The sequence below is a fragment of the Nyctibius grandis genome, chromosome 8, assembly GCF_013368605.1.
Source record: "Nyctibius grandis isolate bNycGra1 chromosome 8, bNycGra1.pri, whole genome shotgun sequence".
NCBI classification, from domain to species: domain Eukaryota; kingdom Metazoa; phylum Chordata; class Aves; order Nyctibiiformes; family Nyctibiidae; genus Nyctibius; species Nyctibius grandis.
This window is the reverse complement of record NC_090665.1, coordinates 26,114,315-26,137,564: the sequence shown is the minus strand read 5'-3', so window position 1 is coordinate 26,137,564 and position 23,250 is coordinate 26,114,315. Positions and strand designations below refer to the sequence as shown.

General features: G+C 35.3%; 1 protein-coding gene across 5 annotated transcripts in view; it reads left to right on the top strand.

Annotated features, from left to right (window-relative positions):
* The window catches only part of STXBP3 (syntaxin binding protein 3), a 34,688-nt gene that overhangs the window by 5,431 nt on the left and 6,007 nt on the right, over positions 1–23,250 (top strand). Inside the window, exons 3-19 of one of the 5 annotated variants that reach the window (XR_011048616.1) lie at positions 195–276; positions 2,489–2,565; positions 3,190–3,268; positions 4,678–4,778; positions 6,762–6,916; positions 7,789–7,879; positions 8,870–8,994; positions 11,058–11,162; positions 11,688–11,745; positions 11,960–12,025; positions 12,460–12,540; positions 13,195–13,333; positions 13,947–14,053; positions 14,503–14,601; positions 15,497–15,582; positions 17,196–17,344; positions 19,504–19,634. Coding sequence is in view for 4 of the 5 variants with exons in the window: in XM_068405988.1 (XP_068262089.1) it covers positions 195–276; positions 2,489–2,565; positions 3,190–3,268; positions 4,678–4,778; positions 6,762–6,916; positions 7,789–7,879; positions 8,870–8,994; positions 11,058–11,162; positions 11,688–11,745; positions 11,960–12,025; positions 12,460–12,540; positions 13,195–13,333; positions 13,947–14,053; positions 14,503–14,601; positions 15,497–15,582; positions 17,196–17,344; positions 19,504–19,595 (1,692 nt within the window). In the remaining variant the exon portion in view is untranslated. Of the gene's footprint in view, positions 1–194; positions 277–1,975; positions 2,043–2,488; positions 2,566–3,189; positions 3,269–4,677; positions 4,779–6,761; positions 6,917–7,788; positions 7,880–8,869; positions 8,995–11,057; positions 11,163–11,687; positions 11,746–11,959; positions 12,026–12,459; positions 12,541–13,194; positions 13,334–13,946; positions 14,054–14,502; positions 14,602–15,496; positions 15,583–16,816; positions 16,888–17,195; positions 17,345–19,503; positions 20,141–23,250 lie in introns of those variants that run through there. The other 4 variants (XM_068405988.1, XM_068405989.1, XM_068405991.1 and 1 more) reach the window with 4 other exon arrangements.

Genomic DNA, 23,250 nt, shown 5'->3' with positions numbered 1-23,250 from the left:
GGAGCTGCCTTCTGATGCTATTTCAGGTTAATTTCCCACTGCAAAGTTGCTATATGCAGGTGATGAAAGATATAAAGTAATAAACTAGATTTCAGCTTCAAATTTCTGTGAAAAGTTGTTAAGGAAATAACATGGGTTTACTATAGCTGATTAATTTATCTAAATACTTGTGTTTTTTTTTAAAATATATTTAGATAATTCTTTTAGATGATTACACTACTAAATTACTGTCGCTGTGCTGCAGAATGACTGATCTACTGGCAGAGGGTATCACGGGTAAGCATAATTCTTTTTAATGTACAGATGGCAATATCCCGATAAGAAAAAGGGAAAGAATAAAAATGATGGTACTGTTGCAAGAAATTGTCTTAATTTGGTTGATAAAGAGAAGTAGTTATGGGCTATTAGACTAGCAGACTTCCTGGCTTGTACAGTAATTACACAATTGTGATTTTTAAAATTTTTTTTTAAATAAAAAAATGTTGCTTTGCCTGGAACCTAAAACCCTTTTTTTTAAAAAAAAAAAAAAAAAAAATAATCTTTTTCCTGAAGATCGCTGTAAGTTTGGGGTTTTTTTTTTGTGTATGTGTTTGTTGTTGGTTTTGTGCTTGGTTTTTTACGTTGTGTTTGTTTGGGTTTTTTCCCTTTGTTTTGTGGTGGTTTTTTTGGGCGTGGGTGTTGGTTTGCTAATGTCCAGGGTGGGGTAAATGAGAAAGTTATCTGTCACAGAGTGATTTTAAGGATATTATCTGTCAGTTGAAGTTAAGGGAAAACAAGCGCACAGTAAAGAATTAAGCGAATGTTAGTAAAACTTACAAGAATAGGCAAATTGCTTTCTGCTTTTTTTCCTATTGTGTTCTGTAAATCGGTAATATCTGCTGCTTTGAATTCATTTATGCTTATGAACAGTAGAGTTAGGATACAAGGCCAGAGAAACTTAAGTACTAAACACAAAATGAGAACAGGAGATGAAGCAGACAAACTGATGAGAGGTGTTTGCAAGCAAGTGCATGTGATAGAGGCAAGAATTTAAATTTGAGTTCTACGTTGTGCAGATAAAGTTTAGCTTCCTCTCAAAACAAGAGAACTTTCCATAATTAAAAAACGCAAACAAACAAACTTGAAACTAAATGGTATCAATGATTACTTTAACTAGAATAAACCCATAAGCAACATTAACAGTAATTGGGGGCTAGTTTCTAGTGGAGTGGAGTTTCTCACCTGCTGGAATATCTCACCTGTTCCTTCATGTTGGCCACTGTCAAGAGTGAATAACAGATGGATTGTGAAAGATCTCGGTTATGCAGTATGCCTGTTAAGACAAGACTTTGTTTTTCTACATGTATTTTTTAAAAGTATTTTCTCTCTAGTAAATTTTATGGGCTTTTCTCTACAACTTAAAAAAAAAAAAGGACATAAAACACTTTTGAAAGTTTCTTTTTGTGATTGACCTTTCTGTAATGTTTATTAGTGTATCATCCTGCTGAACTTTTTTCCTGCCTGTTTTTGAAATTGAAATGAATACGCAAAATGTAAATGATCCTAGTTTTTAATTGGCATTACGTTTAGATTTTTAGAATCACTTCTGTAAGAGAGCAGTATTTAGACTTAGTTTTTTTTCCACAAGTAGCAAGACTTTTCTTATTCCAACAATTCAGTATAACGTGATTCTTATTGAAGTATAATAGCAAAGCTGTATATGTTTCACTTTTTGGAATGTCTTTTTAATCATAATAAAAAGTACTGCTTATCCTTTGTGAGAAACTTTCAGTGAGCATGTATCCTGTTCATCAGTAAGAAACCTTTTATTTTTAGTCAATACACTACTGAAAAGAACCTGTCTTTCCACATCCAAATGTCTGACATTACTTATCTTCCTTGTTCCTCTCCCTCAAAATTACTGAGCTTCATGAATCTCTCTGCGTTCTCGAGCTAGTGTACTGCAACACTATATAGTAATGACTTTATTAGGAAACCAAGAGCTGAGTGAAGTTGATTTGCTGAAAACGTCTAATTTGTGCCTGCAATTATATTGAAACAGAGTAAGTACACAGGAAATAAGCAAACAAAGGACAGAAGGGGCTGTTGTCCAAAATGATGCCCTGCATAGTTTCGTTCTCCCTCTCTTTCGATATGCTGGAAAAAGAACAATCTTGCTGAGGCAGTTCTCTTGTCTTGCTATACCTTTCTGTGCGAGGGCAAAATGCTGCTTGTGTAGAATAGCCAGGAAAAATTCAGTCCTGCAAATTTAGTTGACAGTAGACTGAGGGTTGAAGAAGTCTTGTTGTAACTTGCTGTATTAAAAATAATAAATAAATAAAAACTCTAGGCTCTTTTGGTAGAAGATAGGTCCTTGCCACTAATTTTGTGGACAGCTTGATTGGTATTATTTTATTTTTATCACCTTTATACTAAAATATGTACAGTGCTTTCCTTACAGATGCATAAAGCTCTTAATTACAAAAATGTAATATTTCTTACTTTGTAGTGGTGGAGAACGTATATAAAAACCGTGAGCCTGTCCCACACATGAAAGCAATATATTTCATAACTCCCACCAAAAAGGTTAGTATTTTAAAGAAAGTGTAGCAAGATCTTTCAGACTGAAAAAGCAATCTTATTTTAAAATATTTATTGCGTACAACTATGCAGTACTTACTTTTTGCATTTTGTGTGATGCTTAGTTTTCCATGATGAAAAGACAGCGCAGTGTCAACATAGATTATGTTGCAAATGTGTACCTTCTGATCAATGGAGGCACTGTTTCATTGCTTAGATGTTAGTAACCTCACTGAAAGAGACGTTGTATCAAATAATGATGCAATACCTTGAACAACAGAATTCAAAGTAATGGCTCTAATAAGAGATTACTGTTACTTCCTAAAAATTCTTGAGAGAATAAATCTCAGCTTTGTTATAGGTGGAAAATGATGCAAGTATCCTGCTTTATTTGCTTCCTGAAGTGATCTTGGTGACCTTCTGTAATAGTTTATTATTCTTGGTCTGGATTTAAAAATTTTCTGCTGAAGTGTTTTCTTTTCTTACGTGCTGAATTGAAGTATTCCTGAGCAGGACTGGGTAACTAACAGGGCAGGAGGAGAGAAGGGAGAAGCTTTTTCTGATTATGTAAGGAAAGGCAAAACACTGCAATGTGTGTTTTCTTTTTTTTTTTTTTCCTACCCCCATAAGTCTGTAGATGGGCTTATTGATGACTTCATCACTAAATCATCCAGGAGATACAAAGCAGCGTATGTGTATTTCACTGACTGTAAGTAAGCTTTTGTGTTGTAGTTTGATAACTTTATATATGTAAGTAAGTAAGCTTCTCAAATTTCTTTTCAATAGTTTAGTACATGACAACTTTGGGTCCTGTTTCTTGAGAGAAGATTTGAGACTCAAGTCATTAGCCATATTTGGGTTGCCAGAAAGTGGTCACCATGCTGTGTGGCGATAGTAATTTCTTTCACAATTACCAGACAATGTTGATCATTCCCCACCTCAGCTTTTAATTTAGGTAATCGAGTTTTATTTTTAAAGTATTCCAGTCTTCTCCTATGTTGGAGAGTGTGGGGGAAGACAATTCAAGTAAAACTGTGTATCTCATGTAAGCAAAATAGCATTTCAAAATATAAATGCATGAGAATTTGCTGCAAGAACAATGTTTTGTAATTGGTTATTTTAGGTAGTTCCTTTGAGACTTGTAGGCCAGCTTTTTTTCCTATCCCCTGAAAGAAGGTGTCTACTTGCATGCACAATATAAATTGCAAAGCAGAGACAATTAGTGCAAATGGGGTTAATGTGACTGCATGTTCTTCTGCAGTCAGTCAGTGTGACTAAAATGGCGTGAAAAGAAGGGAAAACAAAAAACCCAAACAGGCCGCTGAAGGCAGAGACTGAGTTGTGGCTGTCTATATGGATGTCCGTGGATGGTGCATATCTGCTACCCTATGTTCTCAAAGCAGTTATCGAATTACTATCAAAACATCTTTGCTTGTTGTCTCATTTTATGCTGATGCAGCAATTCTTGTTCTGGAAAAATACTGCTATCCTGCTATATGTTTTTTTGTTGCAAGTGTGCAAGCTTTCAGTTTGAATACTTGCCAAAGCTTTTCACGTTGAGAGGAGTGAGAGAAATACCTCTGTCACTTCCAAGTCTGTATAGTATTTGTGTCATCCAAATATTCCTTAAATTCAGTTTCTAGACTGGGATCCGATGCAGCCTGTAAGTGTAGTGGGACACGTTTGAGATCTATAACTAAATTCCATATTTCTCTGTGTTTTGATATTTGATATGTGCACATTATTTCTGCCTTTAACCTTTTTGTAGCTTGGGAAATGTTTTCTCTCTTCTATACGAGAAGAAATAGCAGAAACGTTTGCTTTGTTAAAATCAATATCCTTCACTGCTGCAGCCTGCTAATGAGTGTTCTACAACTTCACTTGCCAAAAGCTGGTAAAAAATGACCAGTGATGCTTCTTGAAAAAGAGATCTCGGACACAAAATATTGGTTATACATTCTCTTTTACTTTAGGAAGATTTGGCACCCTTTTTGTATGTTACTGTTAATTGGTTCTTAATTTAGAATTGTCTGTTCTGAATACTGTAAGCTTATAAGTGAATTAACAGCTGGAACATGCATAAATGATTTAAACGTACAATCTTTTTTTTTTTCCTAGTTTGTCCTGACAACCTCTTCAATAAAATTAAGTCTTCCTGTGCAAAATCAATAAGGAGATGCAAGGAGATCAACATTTCCTTCTTCCCATATGAGTCTCAGGTAAGTTCCATTCTTGATCTCAACAGCAGAAAATAGTCTGGAGGACTATTTTCCCTCCCCCTATTGTTGACCTGCTAGAAAACAAATAGAATATAGCTTTTTTTTTTTTTTTCTGTCACTGACAAACTGTATGTGAGACCTAGTACTGTTTTGGCACGTTTCCAGTGCTTGCTTGTGGTTTTTCAGATGAAAACAAATGCTCCTGTACTTACTTACTTATAAGGTTTACTGCTTGTGCTTGACCTGTTTGCAACACTAGGAGTCAGTTGCAGTAGAGAATTTAGAGGAGGAATGTATTCCTTAAGAGAAGGAAAGTATTGTGGATTGTCTTTAGTAAGCAGTAAAGTTTGTTGCTGCTTATACTGAGATGTTATTTTGACAGACTAGGTAGGTTTGTGCATAGGAATAGGAATAAGTAGAACTTAACTACTTGGTGAAAATCAGAAAAGGAGAGCAAATGGATGAAGAGAATTGAAGGGGAGGGGAACAAAACCAAAACCTCTCAAAAAAGAGAAACAAAAACCATAGCAACTTTGCAACCTTTTTATTGAGAGGAAAACATGGAAATCCATGTTTTTTCAATTAAAAATTTGAGACCACCAATGGAAACTAATGAGTGGTTTCCATGGGGAAACTACACAGTGGGTATCATGCTGAGAAATAATTTGTTGCTCATGGACTTCGTCAGATACAGAAGGCTGAAGTCCACTAATACAGTGAAGCCCCCAAACCTTGTCCACTATTGGGAGTTGTAGAAGTAACTGTGAATGTCTTTCCTGTGTTCTTCAAACCTTATGAATGTATCAAGGGGTCAGAACTCTTAAGTATACCAAGTGGCAGGTGAATATAGGAGAGGTTGCTGCTACCCATGCAGTTTCCTAGTTTGAAGACACACTCCTTTTTATTATAAAGGTTTTTTATTATTTAGATTGAGAAGCCATCAGAGAATAATTAGCGTGGTGGTTGGTTTGTTTGTTTTCCAGTGGTGTCGATATTCCCAAGCTTTGTTTAAAACTTTTTGAGTTCTGCTAAAGCTGCTCTTAAGAAAAAGTTTTGTAGCTTTCTCTACCAAATAAAGCATATGAAAATTTTGTTGTCCTGGTTCTCTGGAGGATTTACCATGAAAGTAGAAATTGGGACTACTTTTCTAAAGTTGAAAATAAGTAGCACTTAGTCTCTTCTTGGTTTTAGTTTAGTGTTCTCAATATTTTGGGTTGTGAGAATATTTTGAATCCTTAGCAAAGGAACAGAGAAAGTTAATTGGTTCTCCTAATTTAAAGTCCCTGGGCCTGCTTTCTCTGGTGATAAGAGTAAATAATCAGACTGAGCTCTGGGCAAAGTCCAAGTGATTATCTACCTGAATGAAACAAATGTCTTTATCTGGATGGGCATTCTTCTTTGGCTCTGTAGTTACAAATTCCATCTGAAGCCAGAGACGATACATTTACTGACAATGGAATTGTTTCCATGTTTGCATTCCATTTAGTAAACTTGAAAAAGTGTTTCTTCTGTGTAATACTAAACATCTTTTATCAAGGTTTAATGCAGGTAAAGAGGTAAAGTCTTAATATAATAAACAGATACAATATGTAAAATTCTGTTTTAAACAAATTTAACTTGATACCTTCTATTATCGTTCTGGTATTGCATTGTATGGCTCTGTATGAGACACTGCATGGTATTTAGTTCTGCCTGTCTCAGGTCCCTCCATCTGTATAGACAGGAAGCAGTTTGAAAAATATAGTAATTTACATAGGGGAGGAGAGCAATAAGGGAAAAGAATGTGAGAACAAGAAGCAGATGAGCTCAACAGGACAGAGAAAGAGGACTACAGTGTGGGTTTGTTTTTTTTTTAAGTATATTATGTATGACTTTATTACAGCATGTAGTTTTAAAGTATCAGCAAGTCTTTTACCAGATATTTTAGAAATAGACAATTTAAGCCTTTTTTTTTTTTTTTTTTCTTGGTTGTGCTTTATGTAGGTATTCACTCTCAATGTCCCAGATGCATTCTACCGCTGTTATAGTCCAGCTCTGGAAAAGACGAAGGATAAAGACGCTGTAATGCAAGTAATGGCTGAACAAATTGTTACCTTATGTGCCACGCTAGATGAGAATCCAGGAGTACGATATAGAAGGTGGGACAAAATAGTATTGTATAGCATAGTTGCTTTCACTTCTAGCACTTTCTACATTGTTTGGTAATAGCTTGAGGCTGCAGCATAGTTTCTTTTATTGTGGAATAACTTTTTCATCCACAGCTTGAAATGTGGAGTGATAGGAGTTTGTGAAGTGTAGGCAGAGCAATGAATTATTTCTCTATGGGTATTCATATAACAGTACTTAGTATACCCTGTTTTGTTATGAACTGCTTGTTTCATGTTTGGTCAGTAGGATGCCACTCTAATGTTCTGCATTCTAACACACCGCATGCATAATCCCATAGCAGAACTGCTCCTGTTGGTAGTTTTGCAGCTCTACTTGGCATCAAGGAATTCATAAATTGCTGAGGCAGACGGGATCAGGATTTCTTTGTAGTACAGATATTGAGAATACCTCTTGTGAGCTTTGATAGAGTACAGAGTAGTATCTTTGAAGTCAAAGTAGGCATCTGAAATCATGCTCAAGAATTGCTTTCTGTGGTGTAATGTGAAGTGGTGCCTTATTCTCTGCAAAGGTAACAAAGAAATAATTGCTTGACTGTTTTGTCTTTTTCTTTTTTCTTGCTTGTTTCCTGCCTCTTGAGTGAGATTTATACGTGCTGGACCACATGCCAGCTAATGTCAGTCTTTTGGCTGAAGTTGTTTCTACTGTGTAAAGTACCTGAAGCATTCAAAGAGTAGAATCGTAATATAAGTTAAAAGATATTGGAAATACTTAGAATGGAGTTTAGAAACTGCTTGTAAAACCAGAGGATCAATCTAGGAAGTTCTTTCTGTTTTAAAGGTAGCATTTTAGTGTTTTGATGAAGAAATTTAAATTATCTTTGCATGTTTCCTTTTTTTCCCAGTGGACCATCTGATAAAGCCAGCAAACTTGCACAGCTTGTTGAAAAAAATCTTGAAAACTACTACAAAACTGATGAGAAAAGCCAAATAAAGGTAGAAAGTGAACTAAAATGTGTGCTTCTTTTTTTGTAAATCTGGGGGAAAAGTAATCTTTGGAATATGTTCTGACAGTAGGTTCTACAAAACCAGATTTTATTTATTATTGAAGGCAACTGGTTGCCAATTAGTTGTTTTTGTGCATGAAAGCAACTTAGAGGTAGTAACTAATACAGTAAATGTGTATATAAGCAAATACAATTTGTGTGATCAAACTAATTGTACTTGAAAAATGGCCCTATGATAATGTAGGGGATGATACAATCCTGAAGAAAAGTGCATAAGTTTTTTGTTTTAACATCACCTTCCACAGGGCCATGTGTAGAAGGGACTGTAGAATTGGAATATCTCCCACTGAGGGATTTATTGCCCACAAAGATACAGCTTTTCACATAAATAATGTTTTTGATCTGTCACTACAGATCAGGGCAGGTTAGGGTAGCTGCCTAGATGCAGAAGTGTGGGGTCAATCATTCTGACTTGGTGACATTCCATTCTGCTACAGAAATAAATGTGCCTGATGCTACTGCCACTCTGCTAAACCCTGAAGTGAAACTTTCAGTTGAATATTTTGAGATTTTTTTTTTTTCCTGTATTGCAGCATGGTATAGATAATCTACTCTGAAATACAAACTATACACTTACTTCTGAAAAATCAGTGGGAGGCCTTTTTTATGTGGTGTTGGGTTGTGGGTATGTTTTTTTTTTTTTCTTTACACTTCTTGTTCACTCGATGAGGTTACTGAATGCATTGCAATGGGTTAAGAGCATTGCCTGAAAATTACTATTTAAAACCACTTTGTTCTGGTTATCATTTAAATGTTTGTTTCTATTTATGTTGATAAACACTTGCACCAAACTTTTTAGTTTTTCTCATCTATTTTTTCCAAAAATGTCTGCAGTTCTGTAATTTACTGTAAATTGATTTAAAATGCATTAACTTGGTACTGTATGTCTTAACTTTACATTTATTTGATGGCTTTCTAGGCTAAAACCCACTCCCAACTAATAATAATTGATCGTGGTTTTGACCCAGTATCAACTGTTCTTCATGAACTCACCTTCCAGGCAATGGCATATGATCTGCTACCAATTGAAAATGATACTTACAAGCAAGTACTTTTTAAAAAAAAATCTAAACACTTTATTATTGATTATAAAGTCTATGGAATTGTTTAGCTGAATTGCACCATAGCAGTATTAGTTGCTTATATTACGTAAGGGTTGCTTCACCTATTAGTCTTTCCTCTTGGATTTATAACTTCCTCTTTTTGTTAACTTCCTCATTTAGTTGAGATTAAGTAGGATCTAATTAGCATTTTTGCTAAGTTTTTAGTCTAACAAATTGCATTTTTTTTAAAAACAAAGAACTTTGTACTAGACTTGAAACAAAACCTTGGTAGTGCATGTTCAGATTCTCTACCTTTTCTTTCATATTCTCAGCCTTCTTGGCCTAGCAAGGCAATAGAATACTGAGAAAAAGCTTAGTTATTTCTCAGGAATGCTCACTTTTTTAGCTCCAGTCATTTAATTTGTGTAGTTGTTAAAATTTACATGTTTCTATCCTAAATGCACACTTAGGTAAGCCGTATTCAGTTTATAAGCATTATTTTATCACTATTTGGAATAGCATGACCTTATTTTACATAAGGTACGTACTTTGCTGTTGGATTGTTCTGACATCAAAGATTTTGGTAAGACTTTGCTTTCTGATGACCCACTACAGCAAATGAGACCTAATTGCTTCATTGCGTAGTTAAACAAGCAGAAATGTGTATCTTCTCTGTCAGAAACACTGAGTGAATGTTTACATAGAAAATGTAGAATTCTATATATCTGAAATTGCTGGGTGTGAAAAAGTAGCAGAGCATGTTTTCTAGGTAGTCATGATCTGACTTTCACAATTAATCTTGTATTTTTTTTTTCCCACTGCTTTCTGACTGTATACACTGTGTGAGTTTCTGTATATGTGAAAATGTTATGTAGTATGATTGTTATCTTGTGTCACAGTTTAAAGCTGGGCCAGCTATTAAACCTGTGGCAGACGCTCTCTGTTAACCCTCACCCCCCCACCCCCATCTGAAGGGAAAGGGAAAGGGAAAAGGGAGAGAGACTTATGGGTTGGAAAGTTAAAACAGTTTTAATAAACTATAATAATGAAAAAGAGTATAATAATAATAATAATAGAAATAATCAAATATATACAAATATATACAAAACCAAGATCAAGAGCTTGGAAATCCTCCTCAGGCAGAGTTGCTCCCCCAGCACGGGCAGAGGGGAAAATGCAGTAGCTCTCCCTGCCATCACACCTGCAGGCTTTTAACTGGAGAATTGGCAAAGCTGGTACCAATCAGTGGGAGACAGGAGGGCCCGTCCCTCCTGGGCCCCACCTCCAGGAGGCAGTGGGTTAGTGATAAATAGGAAAGTGAGAATGACGTGTATGGGATGGAATACCTCGTTGGTCAATCTTGGGTCACCTGCCCTGTCTGCTCCTCCCTGCAGGTGCGAGCCCCCTTTGGCTCTTCACTCATAAGCAGTGAGGAATTTAGCAGTGACCTTGGTTTCTTTAAGACTAATTGGCCTGGTTTGGGCCAAACCAGGACATCTTGCTTCATAGGTTTATTTCTGTTTGTAGAAAAGTAATAGCTGGTCTGTAATGCTGTGAAGCATGTTTCTTGTATATGTGAAGTGATTTGTCCTACTTACTCTATTTTGTGGGTGAATGGGACTTCATTTTCCTTAAGAATTACAAAACATCTTATAGTAAATATAGAAAGCTGCACTTTACAATCTGAATGTGTATTACTTTGCACACAATTTGCATTTGAAGGCAAAGGGAAATTGACATTGGAAGCTGAAGAGAAATTGAGGTGCATGTAAATACATGATTGAAACTCTAGTTACTATTGATTTAAAAGAATGTCCAGAAGCTATTGCCCCAAAGAATAATTTTAAAATTCATCTGCTTCTTCGATGTTCAAAGATCTAGTTTGTAAAATAGTTTTGTAAATTATGTTGTGTTGAGCAATAGCTTGGCTTGTAAGTGAAGACCTATGTACGTTACTGCTATTACCATGTATGTTGAATAAACCATAACAGTTAATAGTCTTAATGAGTTATGAGAATGAGGTGGGGGGAAACCCAAACAACTGTTTGAATTTTCTCTTGGAAGGTACAAAACAGAAGGACCTGCTGGGAAGGAACAGGAGGCAATTCTGGAGGAAGATGATGAGCTCTGGGTGAAGATTCGGCACAAGCATATTGCAGATGTGATAGAGTATGTGAATAAATAACAAAAACTAGTTAAAAATGCAAGTTATAAAAGTTTATTTGAGAGGGAATATGTTTGAACTGTGAAGAAAGTAGGAATACAGACAGTAGTGAAGATGGTTTGCAATATAGACTGCATCCTGTTAAATATCGATGCCAGGAAGAAAACATACTTTCAAAAATACAGTATATACAGAGGTATGCAATGTTACTAATATTAATTACAGTTCTTGAGGAAAATTGAAATAAAATTATTTCCTGGAAAGTATCTTCAAATCTTTTAAATCTGAAGGGATTATTTTGCATAAAGTACTAGCAAGTTGTTGCATCAAATGACATCATGCAGATATCATAAACAGAATGTTTAACTTCAGTTTCCTTTGTCAAAAAACAGTCTTGTGAAGGAGATCTGTATTTGAAGCTCTTCCATTCAGAAGTTATTGTTCACAGTTCTTTTAAGTTTTTAAGTAAAGATCTTAAGAGCACTGTGGTGCTGTTGCATTTGATTACTTTTCTTTCTTTATTTTTTCAGGGAAATACCAAAACTTTTGAAAGAAGTTGCATCAAAAAGAAAAGCAACAGAAGGAAAAGTAAGTTGTTTAAATTAATGTAGTGGTGTTTTTCCTGGTAACTTAATTATTTTCAGCTGATCACATTAATGTAATTCATGGGCCTATTACAGAAATTGAGGCTTATCTCAGTGGCAGTTATTTTTGTGGGGGGGAAGCAAGGCTGCAACAGGAAGGGCAATAAAGGTGTCAAATATTGGGAAAAAATTTTTCAACTTGTATAATTTCTTCACAGTTATCGATATCTGCTCTGTCCCAGTTAATGAAAAAGATGCCGCACTACCGTAAAGAGATTAGTAGGGTAAGGGGTCTTTTGTAACTACAACTTCAAGATAAATCATTTTGTACACTAGAATTTTCAGTGTTGTTGAAGTCTAGTTTTATTCTGTCAGTTTTCTGTTAAGTGTGTTATGTAACTTTTCTCCAAATTAGTATGTTCACCTACTGTAAAATTTTGAGAAGATGACTTTTTTTCAGGTGTTTCCTTTTAGTATGTAAAAAAACACTTGAATGACGTGTGTGCTTTGAGGATTGAAGATAGTGTAGTAGCTTAATGTTTTAAAAGGTATCATGGGGGTCAATCTCTAAGTGAAGGGTAAAACACAGAAAATGCAGGATGGTGCTAAAGGATAGTTGCAGGACTGACTTCTGTAACCAGTAAAAATGATTGCTTGATGTGTTTTAAAAAAAAGGCAAGTTATGGCAGCTTGTGATTTATTTTTTTTTGTCTTCTAGCAAGTTATCTATCTTAACTTAGCAGAAGATTGCATGAGCAAGTTCAAATCTAATGTAGAGAGGCTCTGTAAAACTGAACAGGTATGTTTAAAAAAAAAACCCAAAACCAAAAACCCACAAACCAAACAACAACTTACTGCAAATGCGACTTTTTTGTTTGTAGGAATAGATGCTTGTTTCTAACTGACAAAAGTAGTGTGTCTCTGGCCTTTTTTTTTTTTTTTTTGGCGATCACTTTTTGAGGTAGTAGTATTAAAACTAAGCAAGGTGCACAAGGCTCTTACTCTGCCAATAAAGGAGGTGATTTTAGAGTTTTGGGTTTTTTTGTCTTTGAATCTGGCTGATTTGTATAAGGATCGTCGTCGTGTTTTCTTTGTTCAAAACTCCTCTGAGCTTGCCTTACTATGTTCTGCAGAAGGAAGCCCTCTTAAAATGTCTGGGAAAAGCACCTGTTAGGGTGAGGCATTACATTGTACTACTCATCTCAAGTTAAAAACTGTAATTTATATGAATTCTAGATATCAAACACTTAAATGTTTAAGAGTGTTATGTAGTGTTACTATGATGCTGTAACTATTGAAGTAATTATGTCAAAGACTTTTCATGCTGAGTTTAAATTGATGCAGCTTGATTGTTCCCTGAAACCAACACTTGCATAAAAATGCATGTGAGAACACACAAAACAATGCTTTTTTTTAATGACTACTCACTAAACCCACTTGTTTTTCAATTTAGGACCTGGCTCTTGGAACTGATGCAGAAGGTCAAAAAGTGAAAGACTCGATGAGAGTCCTCCTTCCAGTTCTTCTTAACAAAAGTCACGAAAGCTATGACAAAATTAGAGCTATTCTCCTGTATATCTTTAGCACAAATGGTATGATAAGTTGCCTGAATTTTTTTTTTTCCCCCCTCAGTGCTATGGACTTCAACTCAAGTTTTGGAATAGTGCAGTATTTTTAGTTAACTTAAGCATCTGTATTGGAGTTGATGGCCAAATTTGAAAGAAATACTGTCCAGCTTCTGTAGCTTCTCTTCTCTCAAATTAGTAGCAAAGATACTATTGATAAGGAGTTAAGAGATTCAATACAAGTGCAGATCCATACAGTGTTTTAGCATCATTCCTGTGCTTGGATGTGTGCAACAGTTTAAATTTTCTTCTTTTCACGTAGTATTGAAACTGTTAAAGGGGGAGTTCCATGTTCATTGCAACCTGAAAATGAAGTCAATGGGGAAGAATTTGTAGTAGAGGAGGAGGAAATTGGCAGAATGTGGGTCTTGAGGAATCTATAACAATATTGAGTTTTAGTCTCAAAAATGGACCATTAAGCAAAATTTTAGCTAAAATATAACATTATGTTAAACTTAGAGTAGACTGGCCAAAGGAAAAAAAAAAAAAAATCCTGGACTAAGTAACAGCCTAGAATGTGAGCGACAAAACTGGTCTTACAGTCACATGGTAATTAAGTTGTGTTTTCCTTATATCAAAGGAACTACCCAGGAGAACTTGGACAAGCTGATCCAGAATGTACAAATAGAAAGTGATAGTGATATGATAAGAAATTGGAAATACCTTGATGTTCCTGTTCTCTCTTCAGTAAGAATGTATTTTTTTATTTTGTAATTTCCTGTCACCCAAGCACTTGTCTACAACTCTTTCAGCAACTCTTAGCAGTATTATCCAGGTATTTTTTTAAACAGGAAATTACTAGGAATTCTTGTTTTTTTGATGTGTCTAAGTGGTAAATCCTTTAAAGAATTAACATGAATAATTTTCAAAGATAGATACCTATAATGTTCCTTCTAAAATCATTAGATGACGACTCGAGCGAGTTTGTTTTGGAAAGTGCCAACTTACTCAGTTCCTTGTCTCTGTAATAAAGTATTTCTAGTGTATCCTGAATTCTACAGGTAACTGTTGTTCTTTGTTGTTGTTGCTATTATTTAACATTTCCTACTGATCCCCCCTCCTACCTGCTACTAACTGGGAATAAGTTTCAAAAAACTGAATACACTAATACAACCATGTTTTGAAAATCTTTTTAGTCTGCTGCTCAGCAGGATAAACACCCAAGGAGGGACCGTTCTTCAGAAGAAACTTTTCAACTTTCTAGGTGGACGCCTGTTATCAAAGATGTTATGGAGGTAAATTTGACCAACCAGTTAATTCATGGGTGCAGTGCAGAAAATTACTCAAGTGAGCAGTTACAGCCAATCTTTTGAAATTCCATAGTATCTTGAGTTACTTTTGTTAAATACATCTGTTGAGCAAAGTGATCACTTCTAGTCTGTCTGTAATACAGAACATTTAGACCGCTGTCTGTTAGTGATGCTCCTTATTGGAGGTTGTTTTAAAGGTGAAGCAAATTAAAGTGAAAGCAAAAAGTCTTTTTGAACAGCTTGTCCTGTGATTGGCAGTGTTTAGTGTAATTTAAAGATCTGGATTTTTTTTTTTCTCTCCAGTCGGTCTTTAAACTGCCATTCAAATCTAAAGTGTAGATCGGTAGAGGCTGGAGAATGTTACTTGCCAGAAGTGTAGTTGCTTTTTTCTTAAAGCTCTTCCTAAGCATCAGTTAGTGACTGATGTCAGACAGAATAGAGAGTTCACTGGACCTGTAGTCTGACCCAGTGCTGTCATTCATAGATTCTTGGTGACTTTCACACATTCATTTGCATCTTCAGGGGACCCTAACTTCTCTCATATACTGCTATAGAGAAATTAAATATGTTAGGGTAATCACATATGAAAAGCTACTAGTGAAATCTGAACAGTTAAATCAACAGTATGTTTATAAAGAAAGCATACGTACTCCCAATTCCTTGTGATATACAAAAGCCTTGTAATAATTTTTAGCATTACGTGGTCTAGCATTTTGTTACATAGGAGTGTTGATCATGTGATGCTGCTTGTGATTGGTTGTTTTAAGAAATTGCATGTGCTGGCATTAAATTCCAGTTAGACATCCCTACTGGAAGTTGAAACTTGGTGGGTTTTAGGTCTACATGGCTGTTTAAAGTGGGTCTTTGTTTTGTCTTTCAGGATGCTATAGAAAACAAACTAGATTCAAAAGACTGGCCTTATTCTTCCCAGTGTCCTCCTACGTGGAATGGATCAGGAGCAGTAAGGTAAATTGTTTAATTTCTTGAAACATAATTTACCATTTCTCAGTATTTTATCAGATACATTCTGAAGTGTTGTAAAAATGTGCTTACTAAGTAGTGAAACAATTTAGATAAGGTAATGTTAATGTGTAAACTGTATATTTTTATTTTATCTAAAACATACTGAACTTGGTTGTTAGTTTAATAACTCTTCTATAGCTCTTTATTTGGAGTATCTTCCTCTTGCTTCAAAGCTAGAAATAACATTTCCATATTCCCAGAATGAGAAGTTTAAACCATTGAGCTTTTTACCATGAAGTAGTTTCAGGAATGGATTATCAGTATACTGTGACTTGGGCAAAAAAAAATGTTTTCATTTCTTCTGAAAGTTATTTCTGCTGTGGTAGTGGTGGTGTCATTCTTGAAGTTAATGACTTCAGTAAGTTAAATACAACTTCTGTAGGCTCTCCCATTAGGGAATATGGGCCTGTTAGATATTTGACCCCTGTTGTCAGGGGATGGTTTAGAGAAGTCCAGAAAAGTTGGAGGTGTTGAAATGAATTCTCTGCTAAGGATGTGAAATGATGCGTTCCATGTACTTGTATATTTACTAGAGTAGCACTGAGAGGTGATTTTAGAATTTTTTTTTAGCTCACTAACTTGTACTGTTCCTTCTTTCCCCCTTTTTAATCCCACAAGCTCTTGAACCGCATGACCAATACCTGCCAATTCGACAGCTTTATTGCTTTTGGTAGTGTTACTTAAATGGTGATACGGAATAGAGATAAGAGCGTTTGTATCGCAAGAACATTTGTTGTGCTAATCAGATGCTGGAATTCATAGGGAGGGAAACAGTATACATATCCGAAATGTGGAGGATACAGTTGAATTGGAATTTGTACCTTACTAAATAAAAGCCAAAAGGTAGATACACAGCCTTAGAAAAATAGTTTCATTACTTCCACTGCTAACCACATTGTTGGTGTGTCCTTATGTTCCTGGATATGCACTATGATGATCAGTGCAGGGAAACACTAGGTCAAGTCACTGTACATTGTAGCTGGATATCTGTCTTAAAGGCTGGTGAAATTTGGGAATCTCTTAGGCACCCTAGCAAAGAGAGATTAGGACTGCAGATGGTTTAACCCAAATCTGCAGTTACTATATGTGTGTGAGAAAGTGTGGTTTAAGAGCTTTATTTTTTTCTTTCTAGCTGTCTGAATCTTATTTGATAACAGCCAAATATTTTTTTTTAAAGATTCTGCTCACGTTTGGAGACTGAAAAACCTAAGACTGTAGCTTTTTCAAATGAACCTCTCATGAAAAATGGTATTGGAATTGCTAGCATGCAGAATTAAGCTGCTCAGTAGAAGTCCTTTGTGTGTGAGCTGTGTGTGCAACAATGTTTTTTGCTTTGTATTTCTTTCCCCCCTTGTGTTAACTGAATAGTTTGAGTCATGTGCTAACTTGTTTTCATTAAAATTCTTTTAATTACCAATTTGTCTTAATTCTTTTCCTGAAATTATAATCAAGCTGTGAACTGCATGACAGAAACTGTTACTGCTTAAGTGTCTATAATTTTGACCAAAATTAATCAGTAAAGCTATATAAATGTCATCTTATGAAATCTTTTACAGTGCACGCCAGAAACCTAAGGCTAGTTATCAAGAAGAGCGAAAGAGTAGTGCAAGACTGATTATATTTGTGATTGGAGGAATTACATATTCTGAGATGCGCAGTGCTTATGAAGTTTCTCAAGCCTACAAGTCCTGTGAAGTTGTTATTGGTAAGCTTGTCTTGGGAAAAGGGTGGTATGTAGGGGTTTAGTACGTGTGCTTCTGGAAAATGTAAGGATCTTCTTTCTTACATTCCCTAAGTTGGTTCAGAAAACTAATACTATAGCCAATGTATTTCTTAAAACTGTGCACTTAGAAGTATCTTTTCAGTTTATTTAGATTGCTTGATGCTTGGGGTTTTTTGCAACAAGATATTGAGGACAATAAATACAGTTACGCTCTACAGAAAAATCATCATAAATTATGTCAGAGAAATATATTATTAAAGTAGACTCATGTATAGCAAAAAGGATTTAAACAGACCTGTATTTCCTTGCATTAAGGTTTCCTCACAAACGTTTGCATTTGCCTGTGCTTTACCTTCAGCTACACTTATTACTCTCATTGCTTTTGGAAGTAGTAGGAAAGCTGGCAGACTAGTGCAAAACTACTCAATTTGGGAGGAAGGGAAGACAAGTTTTTTTTCTCTTAAAAAAACAAACCAAAACAAACCAACCCCCAAAAAACTTCTTCAGTGTAGCTCAGTTGACTTTACAACATCTTCTAGTTCTTGTAATGGTTTCTTCAGAGACTTTACGCAAACCACACCGTGATCTGTAGCTTTTGTCCTGAAAACTGGAGTAATCTCTGTAATCTTCTTAAGATTCAGCAGTAAATGCATCAATTACCAGCTGGGGTAGTAATCTCTCGGTTAATACTTCAGAGGAAGCAAATAGTTGTTCCATCAGCTGCTGTGCTTCAAATAATAATTTCCTGTAATGCTGTTTAAACTTAGGTGCTAAAATATTTGCATATACAATGTTTCAAAACAGAGGTCCTAGATACAGAACCTTACCAGAGACCTATATCCATCTGCACTGGTAGCTGGTGTACAGGTGCAGGGTCATCTAAGCATTCTAAATTGCTTGAGATACCTATGCCTGGCAATTAAATTTAGTCTTGCGTTTCAAAAAGGATCAAATCTACTACCATAATTTTAAATAAATTAATACTCTTCCCTAAAGCAATGACAGCCTTCATTCTGAGGTCTAGAGTCTGTTACCTCAAAATAGTGGGGGGTGTTGTAGGTGTGTTTGTGTGTGTGGTTGATTTTTTTTTTTGGTTTACTTTTTGTTTTCTGGTTTAGTTGGTGGTGGTTGAGGTAGGTTTAACGCTGGTCCTAGTTTTGAGTTGCAATGGAAAGACCAGGACAACAGGAATGTAGTTTAACAAGACTGTTTCTTCATCTGAGACCTGTTTACAAAACCATGTTTAATGTAGGTCACTCTTTCACTGTAATGTCTGACACTAACCATAGCACCATCTTGCCTTTTGTTTAGAGATGATTCTTGTAGTTTTGTTTGTAATTCTGATTTCTGAGGGAAGGTGATAACTGCCGAATTTCTATGCTGCTTACTGCAAGATGAAAACCTTCCTGTATTCTGGATTCAGAACTCAAGGAATATTAGCCCATTCAGATTGACACTACTGAAACTCAAGGTTCAAGACAGCTCTAATCTTAAACAGTTAGGAGTTCCCTTTGTAAGTGTAGGGTGACCCTTCACGGCAGAAGTTATAATCCCTCTCTATGAGAACAAGAGAGGTAATTGTGCACTCGTGAAGAATAATGATTTTCTTTGCTCCTCCAGACTTGGAATTTGTTGCAAATTTTTCAAGGAAATGTTAGTCACTAAAAGCCCATCTTCTGTAACTGATATTTCTGTGGCAAACTACTATTTGTGATAATCTTTAATCCAGATGGTTTCTTGATTCTAGGATAAAGCCTGTCATTAACTCACCCTTTCACAGAATGGGCAGACTTCTTGCAAGCTGGGACGATTGCATATAGCAAAAGTGACCTAGGTTCAAGCCTATGTTTCAGACCAGGCAGAGCAGGGACTTGAAACTTGTATCCGAAGTAAGCAGCCTAATCTGGATGTCTCAGTGTGTGGAAGAGGGACACTGCCTACCTAATGGTGACCCTTATTTTTATATGATGACACGTTATATGATAATGCATGAAAACACTTTGAACAGTTGTACTTCTCAGTTTTTCAGGTACAGTAAAAAACACTAGCATGTAACTGATTTTTTTTTTTTTTTTAAAAGGGGAATGTCTGAAAGTCAGAATTTCAGACTGATACAGTTAATACTTATGTTCTTTTGTCAGGTTCTACTCATATTTTGACACCTAAAAGACTACTGGATCAAGTAAAGAGCCTTAGTAAACCGAAGGATATGGTCTGCCTTAAGGATGAATAGAAATGGTGATGTTTGTGATGTCTTAGGAAAAGACAAATAGTATGTACATATTCTTACGGAATTGATTTTTCTGAATACTGTACTAGGACACTACATGGTACTGACTAACGAAATGTTATTTTATAATTTAAATTTGCTGCTTTTTTGGGGGAGTAGGAGGCAGAGAGAGGAAAAAAATCAACATGTGTTTCTTAAGTTGTATTTAGTGTGGACAGTGTTACACCGTAAGTGCTTTTTCAAAAGGGCCTGTTCATTCCTAATAAATTAAGCTAAAAGTTATTGTGATTATATCTAAACTGGAATTGGTTTTGAGAACTGTGAAACCTTTCTATAATAGAGTTTATTTCTAAAAATGACTGAATTAAAAAGGGCCTAGGTTCTTAGGTAGAGGCTTCAGAAGAAAATCAGTAAAAATATTTCACACAAGTGCAATGTCTCAAACTGTAATATTTTCTGTAAAATAACTCACTGAAATTCTTTAAATATATGTAATTGTGAAAAATGAAAAGATTTTTTTTAGGTGGTGGTGGGAAAGGTAGAAAATTAATCACGAAGTACTAAGCAATTCTAATTTCAATAAATAACTTTGGAGAAATGCTGTCAACTGTGCACTGAAGTACACTTTATATTTAAGTATATACGTGGATTATTACTAAAGCTTTTAAAAACCCGTTAATTTCTTGCAGACTTCCTTATGATTGTGTCTACATAGTCCATCTGTTTTAAGAGTTGAATTACCTGTGATATAGAAGTTCCAAAATTTTAAGCATAAATTCTCTTTTTGAGGAAGGTGGAGACAGGGGAAAAGGAGAGGAAAAGAAGGGAAGCAGTTGAATCTTTCAAATGGGTTGGTAATTTATAAAACAAAAGCAAAAAGCAACCCAAACACCAAAACCTGATGCATTCAAGAGAATTTACTGTTTTCTTCTACTTTGTTACATACTAAAAAAGAAATACATAAATTTGTGTTTAAGGGGGATCAAATAAATTCTAAATTGTATTAATTCTGTAATACTGGTGATGTTTAGATTTGTCTTAGAAAATTACTTAAGTGTAAACTTACTAACCTTTAAAGGGATGTTGTATTGATGTGCCTTGAAATGTTAGTTTGTATGTAGAATCTGAGAGAAATGTCATAATGAAAAAGAATAGCTTACTCATGGCTTTTAGTTTACATTTTTCTCAACTGTAAGGGTATTAATTTTTTGTTTTGCAGAAAGGTGGTTTTGTTTCTTTTTCCCTTAATATTGCCCTCAGGTTAACTAGTAGGTTAAGAGAACCTCTTTGCTAGGTAAGTTAATTCAAAGTTAATTAGAAGGTGGAAAAAGGTCAAATTCCCCCCTTATATCTCAGAGAGGAACGGGAGAAGATTATATAATGATTCTAAAATGTTGCAGGACATGGGGCATGATGAGGATAAGTGGCTGTATCTTTCAAATGCACCTACATGAGCTAAGCATCTAACATATGCTGACTTTATTTTCAATAGGAATACAGGAACAACACCTTTTTAATTTAACTGGTTCATCATACATCATGTGCATCAAAACTTTAAAATTTTTTTAGTAGAAGTATCTAGAATGTTTTTCTCAATTCTAGTTTCTAACTGTAAATATCACAATAAAAACCCAGAGTAAAAGTACATATTTAAGAAATGCACTGTTCAACATTATCTTGCTAAAGATGCACACTTTGAAATCAGTATTAGACAATTATGCTTAAATTGTATATAGTCCTTACACTTTGGCAAGAAGAACCCAAGTTTGGTGTAAAAGCTATATGTAGTTGCAATTTTTTTCCTATTCCCAAAGCTTAAAAGCAATAAATACAGAACAAAATAACTGGTACCAAAGTGTCCTACTTTTAAGGACTGAAATAATTAATTTCAATAGTATATAAAATTAATTGTATTGATGTTTATTTGTGGTATAGAGTTGAAGAAATACCAGCTTCAAATGTTGGATTACTTTTGTATATTCAGCATTTAGACTTTCTCCAAGTGTCTGCTTTAGGCTTAAGTGCTATCATCAGCTCAAAATTTGGTAGCTGATAAATACAAGACTAAGACTTCTGACTTTTGGAATCCATCACCCACTTTTTCCAGAAGGCAAAGCCAAACGTTACTGTAAAGGTAGATTAAAAGAGATGCTTTAAGATAAGAAATCTGACAGCAATATGTAGCCTAAAAGAAGCTCCTGGTTTCTTACAGGAGCTTGTGAAGCGGGGGGCAGGTGGAAAATTCTTGTGAAAATATTTATTTTTTTCCCAAGTATCTTCTCAGCTACTTTTTTCTAGATAAAGAATTCTTTTACCAAGATGAAGAATGGGAAAGAGTTGTATCAAGATAAACATCTCCCCCCAAAACCTCATATTTTAGAGTACATGTACAAGGTATATTATAATTTTGAAAGTTCCTGTTTTCACGGTATACATCTTAAAAGAGATACCTAGCCCGTATATTATGTGGGCCCAGATTCACGTAAGCACAGATATTGGTCTGATTGGCCTAGATAATACAGATACATATTTCCAAGTGCAATTTATTTCTTAAGATGAATGTGGACAAGATACAGAGATTACTAAGATGAAAATCAAAGGTATGGAACAATTTCCATGTCAAGAATGACTGGAATAGGATCCTTGATCAAGAGGAAAAGAGGTCATGGAGGAATATGTGATGGAAGCCTTGAAAAAATCATGTTAGTGTGCAGACTGAAGAAACAGACATGTTACCTTCCTATTCAGTGTGTGAAGTAACACATGGAACTTGCAGTTGTCAAATTGAAAACAAATGGACCTTTAGCATCTGAGACATTGTGCAGTAATGACATGCTTTAAATTGTTACACAAGAGGAAAAAACCTCTACATACATAAAAGAAAAATCTTTATAGGGCTATTAAATATAAAGATATTACTGCTGATTTGGAAGGACTCTGAGCTGTCTGTTTGCCAGAGGATGTTCTAAGGAAATGTCACTACATGCTTGTCATCTTAAATATGTTCTTTCTTAGGCATTTGCTGTCAGGCCTAGGACAGCAGGTTCAGATGGTGACCCAGGATAAACAAAAGGTCTAGCTGTTCTTGTGGTGTAGAAAGATTTCTATAGAAGAGATTAATCTTTTTTAACTGGAACGAGGAAGCCTCCAGCAATTACTTCAACTATTAAGTTCATTTGCAAAGTAATAACAGGGAAGTGAGCCTTTCACTATCCTGTGCTGTTGTCTTAAGCTAAATAAAGAAAAAACATGGATAATAAGCAGAGGCAAATTGAGTTTTAAGGAGATGCAGTAAGAGCCTAAGGGGGAAAAGAAAGGTTAATGGTGGTGTTGGCTGTGAAGTGTGGAAGAAGCCCTGAAAAAGGCATTGACTCAGGCTTTTAAGTCAGTGGTACATAGCAGCAAGTTTAGCTATCACTGCTTGCGTGAACAGAGTCTGGATTATCGCTGTATCCATCAACTGATGAAACCACTCTGATTTGCCTGAAAGTGACTGTCCTTTTTAAGCAATGCACTGTCACTTCTCACTTGAAGTAATGATTTCCATCAGTGCCTATATACTTCGGAATTGCTTCAGTGAATAGCATCCCTGATTAATACAAGGCTGTTAACTTTTGCTTGTTTTTAATCACTGCAGTTAAATGGATTTCGGAAGGAA